Consider the following 13,556-nt stretch of genomic DNA (forward strand, 5'->3'; position numbering starts at 1 on the left):
AAGGTAGGGACTGTGAGGGATGAACTGATGAGGGCAGGAGAAGATTTGGTTGTCAGCTGGAGGCAGGATAGGCTTCCCTGAAGAGATGAGTTTTCAGGGATCGCCTAAAAGTGGAGGGAGGAGGAGATAAGCGGACAGATTGGGGAAGTGAGTTCCAGAGGACGGGAGGGGCTCTGGAGAAGTCCTGGATGTGAGCATGGGAGTAGGAGACAAGGGAGCTAGAGAGTGGAGAGGACAGTTTGGGTGATATTTGGAGATAAGATTGGTGATGTACCTCAGGGCAGAATTGTTTTGAATTTTAGTTGTTGGGCAATGGGAAGCCAGTGGAGGGATTGGCAGAGAGGGGTGGCGGACACTGAACGGTTGGTAAGGTTAATGAGTCTGGCAGCAGCATTCATGATAGAAGAGGGGATAGCTTGCAGAGTGGTTGGCCAATGAGGAGGGAGTTGCAATAGTCAAGGGGAGAGATAAAAAGGGAGTGAATATGTTGCTTAGTGGTCTCAATGTTTGGAAAGGGGCATATTTTGGAGATTTTTCGGATGTGTAGTTACATTGTAGGTGAGATTGAAAAAAGACACAAGTCCATCAAATCCAACCTATGTGTGTGATTATATGTCAGTATTACATTGTATATCCCTGTATGTTGCGGTCATTCAGGTGCTTATCTAATAGTTTCTTGAAACTATCGATGCCCCCCCCCGCTGAGACCACCGCCTGTGGAAGCAAATTCCACAACCTTGCCGCTCTTACAGTAAAGAACCCTCTATGTAGTTTAAATTTAAACCTCTTTTCTTCGAATTTTAGTGTGGCCACATGTCTTGTTAAACTCCCTTATGCGAAAAAGTTTTATCCCTATTGTGGGGTCACCAGTACGATATTTGTAAATTTAAATCGTATTCCCTCTCAAGCGTCTCTTCTCCAGAGAGAATAAGTTCAGAGCTCGCAACCTTTCCTCATAATTAATACCCTCCAGACCCTTTATTAGCTTTGTTGCTCTTCTTTGTACTCGCTCCATTTCCAGTACATCCTTCCTGAGGACTGGTGCCCAGAACTGGAAGGCATACTCCAGGTGCGCCCGGACCAGAGTCTTGTAGAGCGGGAGAATTATCATTTTATCTCTGGAGTTGATCCCTTTTTAATGCCAATATTTGTTTTTTTAGCAGCAGCTTGCCATTGCTGAGCCTATCATCTACTAGGACCCCCAGGTCCTTTTCCATCTTAGATTCCCCCAGAGGTTCTCCCCCCAGTGTATAGATTGCATTCAGATTTTTGCCACCCAAATGCATTATTTTACATTTTTCTACATTGAACCTCATTTGCCATGTAGTTGTTCAGATCTTCTAGCAAGGTTTCCACATCCTGCGGAGAAGTTTTTGCCCTGCTTAGCTTAGTATCATCTGCAAATACAGACATTGAACTGTTTACCCCATCCTCCATGTCATTTATGAACAAATTAAATAGGATTGGTCCCAGCACAGAACCCTGGGGGACCCCACTGCCTACCCCTGACCATTCCGAGTACACCCCATTTATCACCACCCTCTGAACTCACCCTTGTAGCCAGTTTTTAATCCATGTACTCACCCTATGGTCCATGCCAACGGACCTTATTTTGTACAGTAAAGGTTTATGGGGAACTGTAATCCAGATACACCACGTCTACGGGCCTTCCTTTATCTAGCTGGCAACTCACCTCCTTATAGAAGGTTAATAGATTGACTTGGCAAGAACGATTCTTCATGAATCCATGCTGATTACTGCTAATGATACCGTTCTCATTACTAAAATCTTGTATATAGTCCCTTATCATCCCCTTCAAGGGCTTGCATACTATTGATGTTAGGCTAACTGGTCTGTAATCCCCAGGGATGTATTTTTGGCCCTTTCTAAATATTGGTGCTACATTGGCTTTTCTCCAAACAGCTGGTACCATTCCAGTCAGTAGACTGTCAGTAAAAATGAGGACAGTGGTCTGGGAATTACTTGACTGAGTTCCCTAAGTACCCTTGGGTGCAAGCCATCTGGTCCCGGTGATTTATTAATGTTACGTTTCCCAAGTCTAATTTTAATTCTGTCCTCTTTTAACCATGGAGGTGCTTCCTGTGATGTGTCATGAGGATAAACACTGCAGTTTTGGTTACTAAAGCCCCCCCAATTCCCTCGTGAAGACTGAGGAGAAGAATAAATTCAATACCTTCACCATCTCCCCATCCTTTGTAACCAGATGTCCTTCCTCATTCTTTATGGAGCCAATATGGTCTGTCTTCCCTTTTTGCTGTTTACATACTTAAAGAATTTCTTGGGATTTTTTTGCTCTCCTCCACTATGTGTCTTTCGTGTTCTGTCTTAGCCGCCCTAATTGCACCCTTACATTTCTTGTTGCATTCCTTATAAAGTCTGAATGCTGATGATGATCCCTCAACCTTGTATTTTTTAAAGGCCTATTCCTTTGCTTTTATATGCATTTTTACATTGGAGTTAAGCCATCCAGGACTTTTGTTGGCTCTTTTAAATTTTATTACCCAATGGGATGCATTGGCTAATGCCCTTATTTAAAGTGGAAGTAAACCCATGGATTCAAACAGTTAAAAAAAAAGGCATGCCGGGAATGCTAACTGCACATTGGCTGTGCTCTCAGCCAAACTATCAAACCATCCAATGGCTGGTGTCATAACGAATCACATGTGCAGCACCATAGCAGTTGAAGATTAAACAGAGGGGCAAAGATGGCAGCTTCCTTGGCTGAAAACGATAGGAGAGTTTACTTCCACTTTAATATGCTCTTAAAGCAAACCAATCTCTCCTCTGTGTTCTTTGTTTCTAACATTTTATCCCAATTTATGCCTTTTAGCATGGTTCATAGTTTAGGGAAGTTGGCTCTTTTGAAATTCAGTGTCTTTGTATTCCCCTTATGTCTCCTTTTTGTGTGATTTATACAGAAGCCAATTGACCTGTAATCGCTGTTTCCTAAATTGTCCCATATTTCCACATCCGTGATCAGGTCTGTATTGTTTGTAATCAGTAGATCCAGTAACACTTTATTTCTCGTTGGTGCGTCTACCATCTGAACCATGAAATTGGCCTGCAAGACATTTTGTAACTGGCGAGCCTTAGAGGAATGCGCTGTTCCCTCTGCCCAGTCTGTCTGGATAATTAAAATCCCCCATTATGATAACACTCCCCATCCTTGCTGATAATCCAGATTGTGATAGGAGATCCGTCTCCCCTTCCTCCCTCAGGTTAGGGGGCCCATAGCATTATTTCCCCCTTATCTTCATCCCTTTGGAGCTCTATGCATAAGGATTCCACCTCCTCCCTAGCCGAGGTCATCTCTCACATTCACTTGTACATTATTTTTGATATATAGGCATACCCCTCCCCCTTTTTTTACCCTCTCTACCCCTGTGATGAAGGGTATACCCTTGAATGGTTGCCAGCCAATCGTGAGAGCTTTTCCCACAAAATCCAAATCCTCGTCGTACAACAGTATCTGTAGTTCACCCATCTTGTCTGCCAGGCTCCTGGCATTGGTGAACATGCCACATAGTTTAGATCACTTGCATACTATCCTCTTATTGGGTGTTGTGAGATTGCAACTAGTACTTGATACTATACTTACCTTGGGTTTATGTTAGTGATGCACCGAAATTTCGGCTGCCGAAACATATCGGCCGAAAATGCCCTTTTCGGCAATTTGCCGAAAGAGAAAAACGGCCGAAAATGGGGCGTGGCCTGGGTGGGGGCGGGGCTCCGCCCCCGCCCCTGGTGACGCCCATCATAGCGCAGGAGAGCCACCTCCGCCGCCTTTTTGATAACAGCGCCGGGAACATCACAGCTTTCATTTCAATTGCTGTGTGTTCCCGGCCGTGCGCCGTCACACGCAGCCCCTCCCCCTTGTCCGGGCACAAAATGGCACACTGGCTGCAATGGGGACACACTGGCTGCAATGGGGACACACTGGCTGCAATGGGGGATGCCTCCTGTACCACGTCCTCTGTCTCTGACCATCTCCTGTACCATGTCCCCAGTCTGACCATCTTCGGTACCACGTCCCCAGTCTGACCATCTTCGGTACCACGTCCCCAGTCTGACCATCTTCGGTACCACGTCCCCAGTCTCTGACCATCTCCTGTACCACGTCCCCAGTCTCTGACCATCTCCTATACCGTGTCCCCAGTCTGACCATCTCCTGTACCGTGTCCCCAGTCTCTGACCACCTCCTGTACCGTGTCCCCAGTCTCTGACCACCTCCTGTACCGTGTCCCCAGTCTCTGACCACCTCCTGTACCGTGTCCCCAGTCTCTGACCACCTCCTGTACCGTGTCCCCAGTCTCTGACCACCTCCTGTACCGTGTCCCCAGTCTCTGACCACCTCCTGTACCGTGTCCCCAGTCTCTGACCACCTCCTGTACCGTGTCCCCAGTCTCTGACCACCTCCTGTACCGTGTCCCCAGTCTCTGACCACCTCCTGTACCGTGTCCCCAGTCTCTGACCACCTCCTGTACCGTGTCCCCAGTCTCTGACCACCTCCTGTACCGTGTCCCCAGTCTCTGACCACCTCCTGTACCGTGTCCCCAGTCTCTGACCACCTCCTGTACCGTGTCCCCAGTCTCTGACCACCTCCTGTACCGTGTCCCCAGTCTCTGACCACCTCCTGTACCATGCATGCAGTCTCTGACCACCTCCTGTACCATGTCCCCAGTCTGTGACCACCTCCTGTACCATGTCCCCAGTCTGTGACCACCTCCTGTACCATGTCCCCAGTCTGTGACCACCTCCTGTACCATGTCCCCAGTCTGTGACCACCTCCTGTACCATGTCCCCAGTCTGTGACCACCTCCTGTACCATGTCCCCAGTCTGTGACCACCTCCTGTACCATGTCCCCAGTCTGTGACCACCTCCTGTACCATGTCCCCAGTCTGTGACCACCTCCTGTACCATGTCCCCAGTCTGTGACCACCTCCTGTATAAAAATATTTTTTAAAAACAGTCATTTTCGGTATCGGTGCTGTTTCGATATCGGTTTCGGTTTTCGGCCTAGTGTATTTTTCATTTTCGGTATCGGTTTCGGCACCAAAAAACCCATTCGGTGCATCCCTAGTTTATGTGCTTTGGTCAACCTACCACCAATGCCCCCAATACTACCCTCTGGAATATTTTCCACGCTGACTATCTCTACCTCTGCCCCCCTGTCACTTAGTTTGAAAACCCCTCTAACTTTTTGATCATCTTTGCTCCCAGCTGATCTGCACCCTCCTCATTTAGGTGCAGTCCGTCCCTTCTAAAATACTGGTGATCGACTGAGAAGTCGGCCCAGTCCTCCAGGAACCCAAACCCCTCCTTACTACACCAGCTCCACAGCCACTTGTTTACTTCCCTAATCTCCCTCTGCCTTTCTGGTGTGGCTCGATGTACCGATTAGTATTCCTGAGAATACTACCTTGGAGGTCCTTTACCTCAATTTAGCTCCCAAGTCCATAAAATCGTTCTTTAGGACACGCCATCTGCCTCTGACTTTGTCATTGATGCCAACGTGCACCATGACAGCCGGGTCTTCCCGGCTCCGTGATGTGCCGAACCAGAGCGACCGGTAGACAACATACAGTTCAGTTCTTAGGTCTTTGTCGCAGATTGCCTTCTCTGTCCTTCTAAGAATTGAGTCTGGACGATTTGGATTGTGATTGTATGTGGGGCTGAAAGGACAGGTCAGAGTCGAGGATTACACCTAGTACCTTGGAATGAGGGGAGGGACTGATGGTTGTATTATTTATCCTGATGGAGAAGTGAGGGGGGGGGGGCATGGGCTGGAGGAAAAATGATGAGCTTGGTTTTATAAAGATTGAGTTTGGGGAAGTGGTGTGACATCCATGTTGATATGTCAGTTAGTATCACTCTGACCTCACAGCTCCTCCTCCCAACACTCCTCCAACCACAGTCAGATAATCCATTGACATCACACTGACCTCCATAGCTCCTCCTCCCAATGTCCCTCAAACCAGAGTCAGAGAATCCTATTGTGTAGGCAAATATATCTCAGCCTGAAATGGGGCTTTATTACAATAGACACCTGAGGTCAGGAGGATTCTGGGAATATCATTTGATTTTACTATTTATGTTCAAATCTAGATTTTTCCTCCTGTGAAGTCTGGAGCTCATATGACCATCACATTGCCTCCACCTCCCTCCCTGATAGAATAGAGAAATACAAAGAAGATTCTAGAAGTCACCAGAGAGATGATGGAGGAGAGGTGAGGAGGATTCTGGGAATTCTGGGACATTATCCAGTAACAGACAAGGGATGTCTGGATGGTGACTGTATCATTGTGTGTGTCAGGTTCCTATAAGGTGTCAAGATGTCACTGTCTATTTCTCCATGGAGGAGTGGGAGTATTTAGAAGGACACAAGGATCTCTACAAGGACGTCATGATGGACAATCAGCCGCCCCTCACATCACCGGGTAAGAGGAGACTTTATTGTAAAGGAGAGAGCAGTACGGAGGATCCACCTAGATCCCCCATCATCTGATAAACACATAGAAACAATGTATTCAGTCAGTGTGTGTGTTTCCTACAGATGGATCCAGTAATGGGAACCCACCAGAGAGATGTCCCCGTCCTCTGTATTCCCGGGATTCCACACAGGAAGGTCACACCATCCCCCACCATCATCAGGTAGATGAGGAGCAATCACTGATACTATCATTAGGATCTGTACATTATCTGCATGGTTACCATTAATATCATTTTTATTTTATATTCAGAGTGGAGACCTGAGAGATTCTAAAGTTGATATTAAAGTAATAGAGGAGGATGCTGAGGATGGGATAAAGGAGGAGTCAGAGCTTCTAAAAGGACACAAAGATCTGTACCAGGACACCATGCTGGAGTCATCCAGCTACAGAAACCCACCAGAGAGATGTCCCCATCTTCTGAATTCCACACAGGAAGATCACACCATCCCCCACCATCATCAGGTAGATGAGGAACAATTATTAGCAGTTATGATTTATACATAGCATGTTTGTTACAATGAATGTCATATTTTATCTTTCAGAGTGGAATCCTCAGGGATGATTATGTTGCTAAAGAAGAGTATAAAGAGGAGGATGAGGAGTATGGAGTGATAGAGAAGTTTTCAGAAGGACACAAGGATATGATGGAGCCACCTAATACCAGGAACCCACCAGAGAGATGTCCCCGTCCTCTGTATTCCCGGGATTCCATGCAGGAAGATCACACCATCCCTCATCATTACAAGGTTGGTGGGATGGAGTATGTAAAACATGGACTTGTGGAGACGACGTGGGGAGTTTTTTGTATGTGATATGTAAAATATAAGCTTTAATATTGTGATATGTAATTTTCTTGGTTTAGGGTGAAGACCTGATGGATATAAAAGTTGAGATTAAAGCAGAAGAAGAGAGGTATGTGAGGGATGATGAGCAGTCTATGGAGGAGGATGGAATAACGGGGACATTTATAGAGGAGGACACTCCTACAGAGATCAGCACAGGTGGGTCATTAACACTAAATACATTCCTCCACCCATACTGCTCACTGATTGGTCCAGAGTAGGGCAAGGGCTGGGTGATATTGGCCTGTAATCCCCTGGTCACTTTCCTGAGCTGTGTTCCCCGTTCTGTATTCCTGTATTTCTCTTGGATAATCTTCCTTCTCTGTGCTGCAGACACAATTTATGCATCTAGACTGGATTTATGGAGATTCTGGGGCAGGCTGGATGGATTGACTTCAGTCCAACCAGCCTATCAGATTTTTTTGTATATGGGATCACTGCCAGTGGCTATAGCAGCCAGCAATGATCATTGTTGGCAGAACACAATTGCGTTGTGGGAGAGATTCTCCTACCAACCCTGCCTATGGTGATGGAGGAATTGAGCAATCTTAATTTCTTCCATCCGAACGGAAAATCAATGCGTAATCAATGGGCTGCTTAACTTTGTTGTTGGCTGACGGTGCCAGGTAGACAGATATGTCTGCATACTTTTACATGTTGATAATAATGTGATAACATCCTCAGACTTTGGAACCTTAAACAGAAAGTGATAATGAGGGAGGAGTCAATAACCCAATGATGGGGGTCTTCAGGATCAGTCCAGTCTTCATCTTGGTTGTTCTCCCCCCATCCTCACTCTCTGACCTCTGGTGGGGCTCAGCCCCGCTGTTATTCATGACTAAATCATGGACTAAATAAGGAAGTGCAGGACTTCTTGTGTTGGGAAGATGGCAATGAGTGATAGAGGGGGAGGGGACACTCGTCCTATAATCCCCTCATCACTGTCACTCCTATAAAAGACAGTTCTCGTTGTTTCCTCACTCTCTGACTAAGGTCCATGAATAAAGAAATGATCTGGTAGGAGATCAGAGGACCCATTTACTAGTTACCTTGAGGGGGGAATTGTAAGACCCTCAGAGACAAAGCTGCCTGATGTGGGCGGAGTCCTGGTTTAGGGGAACCAATCAGCTCATGTCTACTAATAATCTTTGTATTTCTATTTTAGTAGATGGACGGGAGATGAGGAAAACCTCAGAGGATTGTCTCACTTTGTCTCCAGACTGTAAAGTAGAAGATGAGGACATCACACAGTATAGTCCAGGAGAAAACCCGACTACCTCAAATGTCCATCCGGCACCACACAGTGTAGATGGACCATCATATTCCTCTTATCCTGAGGAGCCTCAGACTGTGAGGGACGGTGCCGTCCTTCCAACAGAGAAGAGGTTTTCCTGTACGGAGTGCGGGAAGTGTTTTGTACGAAGATCAGAACTTGTCACTCATCAGAGATCTCACACAGGGGAGTCGCCTTATTCATGTCCTGAGTGTGGGAAATGTTTTTCATTTAAATCCAATCTTTGCAGACATCAGAAATTGCACAGAGGTGAGAAGCCATATTCCTGTTCTGAGTGCGGAAAATGTTTTTCCGAGAAATGTAAACTCTATACACATCTGAGATTGCACACAGGTGAGAAGCCATATTCCTGCCTTGAGTGCGGGAAATGTTTTATGGACAAATCAAATCTTTATACACATCAGAAATCTCACACGGGGGAGAAGCTGCATTCCTGTCCTGAGTGTGGGAAATGTTTTGTGCATAAATCATTACTTGTCACACATCAAAGGTGTCACTCGGGGGAAAAGCCATACGCCTGTGCTTATTGCGGGAAATGTTTTTCACATAAATCCAATCTTTATAGTCATCAGAAATTGCACACAGGTGAGAAACCATATTCTTGTTCTGAGTGCGGGAAATGTTTTGTGCAAAAATCCGAACTTGCCACACATCAAAGGTCTCACACGGGGGAAAAGCCGTATCCCTGTCCCGAGTGTGGGAAATGTTTTTCACAGAGATCCCATTTTTACAGCCATCAGAGATTGCACACGGGTGAGAAACCATATTCCTGTCCTGAGTGCGGGAAATGTTTTTCAGTGAAGTCGCATCTTGTCAGACATCAGAGATTGCACACGGGGGAGAAGCAACTTTCCTGTTCTGAGTGCGGGAAATGTTTTGTACAAAAATCAGAACTTGTCATACATCAGAGGTCTCACACAGGGGAGAAGCCGTATTCTTGTCCTGAGTGTGGAAAATGCTTTTCGGTTATATCCAATCTTTCCATGCACCGGAGATCTCACACGGGGGAAAAACCGTATTCCTGTTCTGAGTGTGGGAAATGTTTTTCAAGGAGGTCACATCTTTACAGACATCAGAGAATGCACACAGGTGAGAAACCGTATTCCTGTCCTGAGTGCGGAAAATGTTTTTCTTTAAAGTGCAATCTTTCCAGACATCAGAGATCTCACACGGGGGAGAAGCCACTTTCCTGTCCTGAGTGAGGGAATTGCTCCTCACTGAAGTCCTGTCTTCCTGTACATCAGGGATCCCACACAACCCTCGAGGTGTATTAGTGCCTTGAGTGCAGGAAATGTCTTCTATATGAATGTTGCTGGACATCACAGCTCTCATGTGGGGAAGAAGCACACCCTGATATACACCTCAGATATACTCCATGGCTGATCTTCATCATGTAAGAAACAGTTCATAAGGAGATCAGAGATCACCAAAGACATGGATGAAGTGTTGTACCGTGTTGGCCATTGATAGCAGTAGAAAAATAAAACATTGACAAGCATTCATCCAGCGATTGTGAAGTTTGGTTGTATTTTATTCATACTGTGATTTCCTATGTTCATCAGCTCCATTTAATGGCCATAATGTGGTATTGCAATACTTTACCTTAGGAGATATTTCAGGAAAAAACACTTCCTAGGTATTTAACACCTTCGCTGCTCCACTTGTATGGAAACCGTGAACTGAGTTTGTTTTTTAGGGGCGTATTCACCCCCAGCCCTAATATGTAAGATTTCCCCTCATTGACCTTGTAGTACGATAATTTGTTAAACATTTGCAAAGTTTTATGTACCAAAGCCAGGGATGTTTCCGGGTTTGTAAGCATCAGAATAATATCATCAGCAAACAAACTTATCACATGTTCAGAGTTATGGGCCTGAAAAACAGTTATGTTTGGGTGTGACCTGATGTAAACAGCCAAGGGTTCCAAGATTAAATAAAAAATTAGTGGGGAGAGCGGACACCCTTGGCGGGTGCCATTAGTGATATTAAATGGGTTGGAGAGTGCTCCAGAGGTGAATACCCTAGCTGAGGGCTTTGAATACAAGGCCTTATAGCATCTAAAATGTTACCAGAAAAACAATATATAGATAATACTCTACGTAAGTAGCCCCAGTGGACTCTATCAAAGGCCTTCTCTGCGTCCAGCGCTAGGAGCAGAGAAGGCCTCCTGCAGATATTAGCAAGGTGAATAATGTTGGTAAGTCTCCTGGTGGCATCAGAGGTCTGGCGTCCTCTAGTAAATCCAGTTTGATCGGGGTGTATCAAATGGGGAAGGATGTCTATCAAACGATTGGCTATGATTTTGGCGTACAATTTCACATCTGTATTAAGCAAAGAGATGGGTCTAAAATTGGCTGGGATATTCGGTTCCTTCCCTGGCTTCGGTAGAGTCACTATCAGTGCACTCAGCATTTCTGGTGGGAAGGACGAGGAGGCTGCAGCAGCATTGAACATCTCAGTCAAATAAGGTAATAAATACATTTATAAGTTTGGTAATATTCCCCTGTGAATCCGTCTGGGCCTGGAGATTTAGAAGTAGGTAGGGAGTCAATGGCTTTACCTATTTCCTCCATGGTGAAGGGTGAATTAAGGTTTGCTATGTGTTGTGGAGAGAGGGTAGGGAGGGAGATTTGTTGTAGGAAATCATTAATCACTGCGTCAGTAGGTTGAATAGTGTCGTGGTCGACTTTTAAATTGTAAAGGTTGCTATAAAAATCGCTAAATGCATTGGCAATATCCTGAGGATGTTGTAGTTTAGTGTTGTTTGTGGGGTGGAGGATGTAGGGAATTTTGGATTTGTGTCTGTAACCCTTAAACTGATGTGCTAATAATTTCCCAGCCTTGTTGCCCCGTGCACAGTATGTCATTTTAAGTCTCTTAGTCTGTTTTTCGAATTTTTCTAGTAGTAGGAGTCTGAGATCATACCGTAGTCGGGGTTTAGTCTGTCAGTTAAAGATTTAGACGTGGTTTGTTCGTTTTTTGTTTCCAGTTCAAATATTTCAGTGGTAATTTCGCGTATACGTTTTTGCTGCTGCCTCTTTGCCCTAACCCCCAACTTAATGAAAATACCCCTGATAAACGCCTTATGGGCATTCCAGAGTGAGAAGCAATTAGTTACAGATGGTTCATTTATGGAGAAAATTAGTCTCTTGAGCGCATAAAACATCAGAATTATTTATTATTGCCTCTCTCCATAGGGATTTCCTTTTCACTGGGTGATTAAGCCCTTTAGCATTGACAGATAAAAATTGGATAGCTATGAGAGGAGTAGGCAGATGCAAAAGGTTGTAGCTTCTCACATATATTTAGGGCGCTAAAGTTCCTACCAAGGGGATCTGTGTAACAAGAATTGACTTTACCGTAGTGTGAGTACTCACTGACATTGAGAAGTTGAGATAGAGTGCGTCGATCTCTCATCCCCTGTGGACTCAGACGCCGACTCCGGCCTTGTGGATAAGAAAATAGGGATGCGGTAAACCTCGGACCTGGAAAGTGGTTGCGGAACTCCGGAAACAAAAAAATGGAAATAAAAAATGAACAATAGTCAAAGAAAAAACAGAACAAGGTATCGCAAACAGGACGCATAGACATGCGTTGCCATTGCGAGGTGCAGAACACATGAGCATTCTGCCTCATACTGGTCTTGTGTAATGACCGAGTGCAGCCAGATGCTGCTCAGGTAAATCGGGGGATAAGTCCAAGCCTAGCAGGTAGCCTAACACTCCGCTACGGGATACAAGTCTACTCCGTGGTGTGGTATCATTCATTTATGCGACTTGGCGTTACTTTTGGTAACTCTGTGCCAGCCTGGGCTAGATGGTTGCCTGGTGGTAGCACCAGAATTGTCCTCAGAAGCTTCTGGGAGGATTTTCCAGTCTCTCAACAAGGAAAGACCCTTATCCAAAGAGTCCACAACATACGTTTGATCCTGTCTATTGACTACGTTTTTAGTAGGGTAGCCCCATCTGTACGCTATGTTATGGTTGCGGAGCACTTTTGTGATAGTGTTCAAGTTTCTCCTCCTTTGCAACATATGTTGAGATAAATCAGCATAAAATTGCAAGTGCTGATATTGGGATGGGATTTGCTCCAGTAGGCACATTTTTTGCATTAGTTGTTCCTTTGCATGAAAAAAGTGTAGGCGGAGAAGGACATCTCTGGGGATTTTCTCCGGGAGGAATGACAGTTTAGGTAAGCGATGAATTCTGTCTATGGTGACTTCCATGACAGAAAGGTTAGGCAGGAGAGAGGAAAGAGAGGTCAGTCGCATAGGAATGCAGGTCTGATGCCTGGACTGACTCCGGAATCCCCCTAATTTTGAGGTTGTTCCTCCCAGATCTGTCCCCAAGGTCTTCTATTTTGTCTCTTATCCATGCCGAATCCTCCTCCCGTTCCTCATGTGCATCCACCAAATCATTTATGGTGGACACGAACTCTCCCATTTTGCCCTCCATGTGTTCCACTCTATTTTCCACTGCTTTCAATTCACCACTAAATCTGTGCATACATCTCAGCATATCTGTTTGTAAAGTGCTCTTCAGAGAGACCAACATATCTTTAAGCACAGTGTCCAATACAGGCTGATTTGTAGTGGGATAGTTATTAATATAGTCATGGAGCTCCCTGGTGTCATCCTCTGAATCCACCACCGGGCTCAGTGTGGGGCTGCATCCAACGCCATCCAGCTTAAGCTTGGTCATGGCTGGGCTCCCTGATGGTGAGGACGAGGTTGGGGAGTTTTGCTGGCAAAATGACCCATTATTGTCTGGGGATGTTGCACTGGGGAGCAGTCTGGGCAGGTTTTTGGCAGCCAGCATGTGTGCATGGCCGGCACCATCTTGCCTACCTCCTTGCCGCGGCTGGGTGAAGAAGTCCGTCAGCCTCTGTGGCTTGGATGCACCTTTCCT

At 45.6% G+C, this 13,556-nt stretch overlaps 2 protein-coding genes across 2 annotated transcripts in view; both read left to right on the top strand.

Moving 5' to 3' along the window:
* Positions 1-6,127: 6,127 nt before the first annotated feature.
* LOC143986855 (uncharacterized) overlaps positions 6,128-13,556 on the top strand; it is a 121,533-nt gene continuing 114,104 nt past the window's right edge. Inside the window, 7 exon segments of the mRNA XM_077485263.1 lie at positions 6,128-6,249; positions 6,336-6,459; positions 6,576-6,673; positions 6,763-6,975; positions 7,056-7,259; positions 7,376-7,514; positions 8,521-9,854. Of these exon segments, the coding sequence (XP_077341389.1) occupies positions 6,375-6,459; positions 6,576-6,673; positions 6,763-6,975; positions 7,056-7,259; positions 7,376-7,514; positions 8,521-9,854 (2,073 nt within the window). The 5' untranslated portion in view covers positions 6,128-6,249; positions 6,336-6,374.
* Positions 6,131-13,556, top strand: part of LOC143989434 (uncharacterized) — a 164,907-nt gene continuing 157,481 nt past the window's right edge. Inside the window, exon 1 of the mRNA XM_077489562.1 lies at positions 6,131-6,249. The gene's annotated coding sequence lies outside the window, so the exon portion shown is untranslated. The remainder of the gene's footprint in view (positions 6,250-13,556) is intronic.

The sequence above is a fragment of the Lithobates pipiens genome, unplaced genomic scaffold, assembly GCF_037356315.1.
Source record: "Lithobates pipiens isolate NorthernLeopardFrog02 unplaced genomic scaffold, aLitPip1_a1.2 Scaffold_18, whole genome shotgun sequence".
Classification (NCBI taxonomy): domain Eukaryota; kingdom Metazoa; phylum Chordata; class Amphibia; order Anura; family Ranidae; genus Lithobates; species Lithobates pipiens.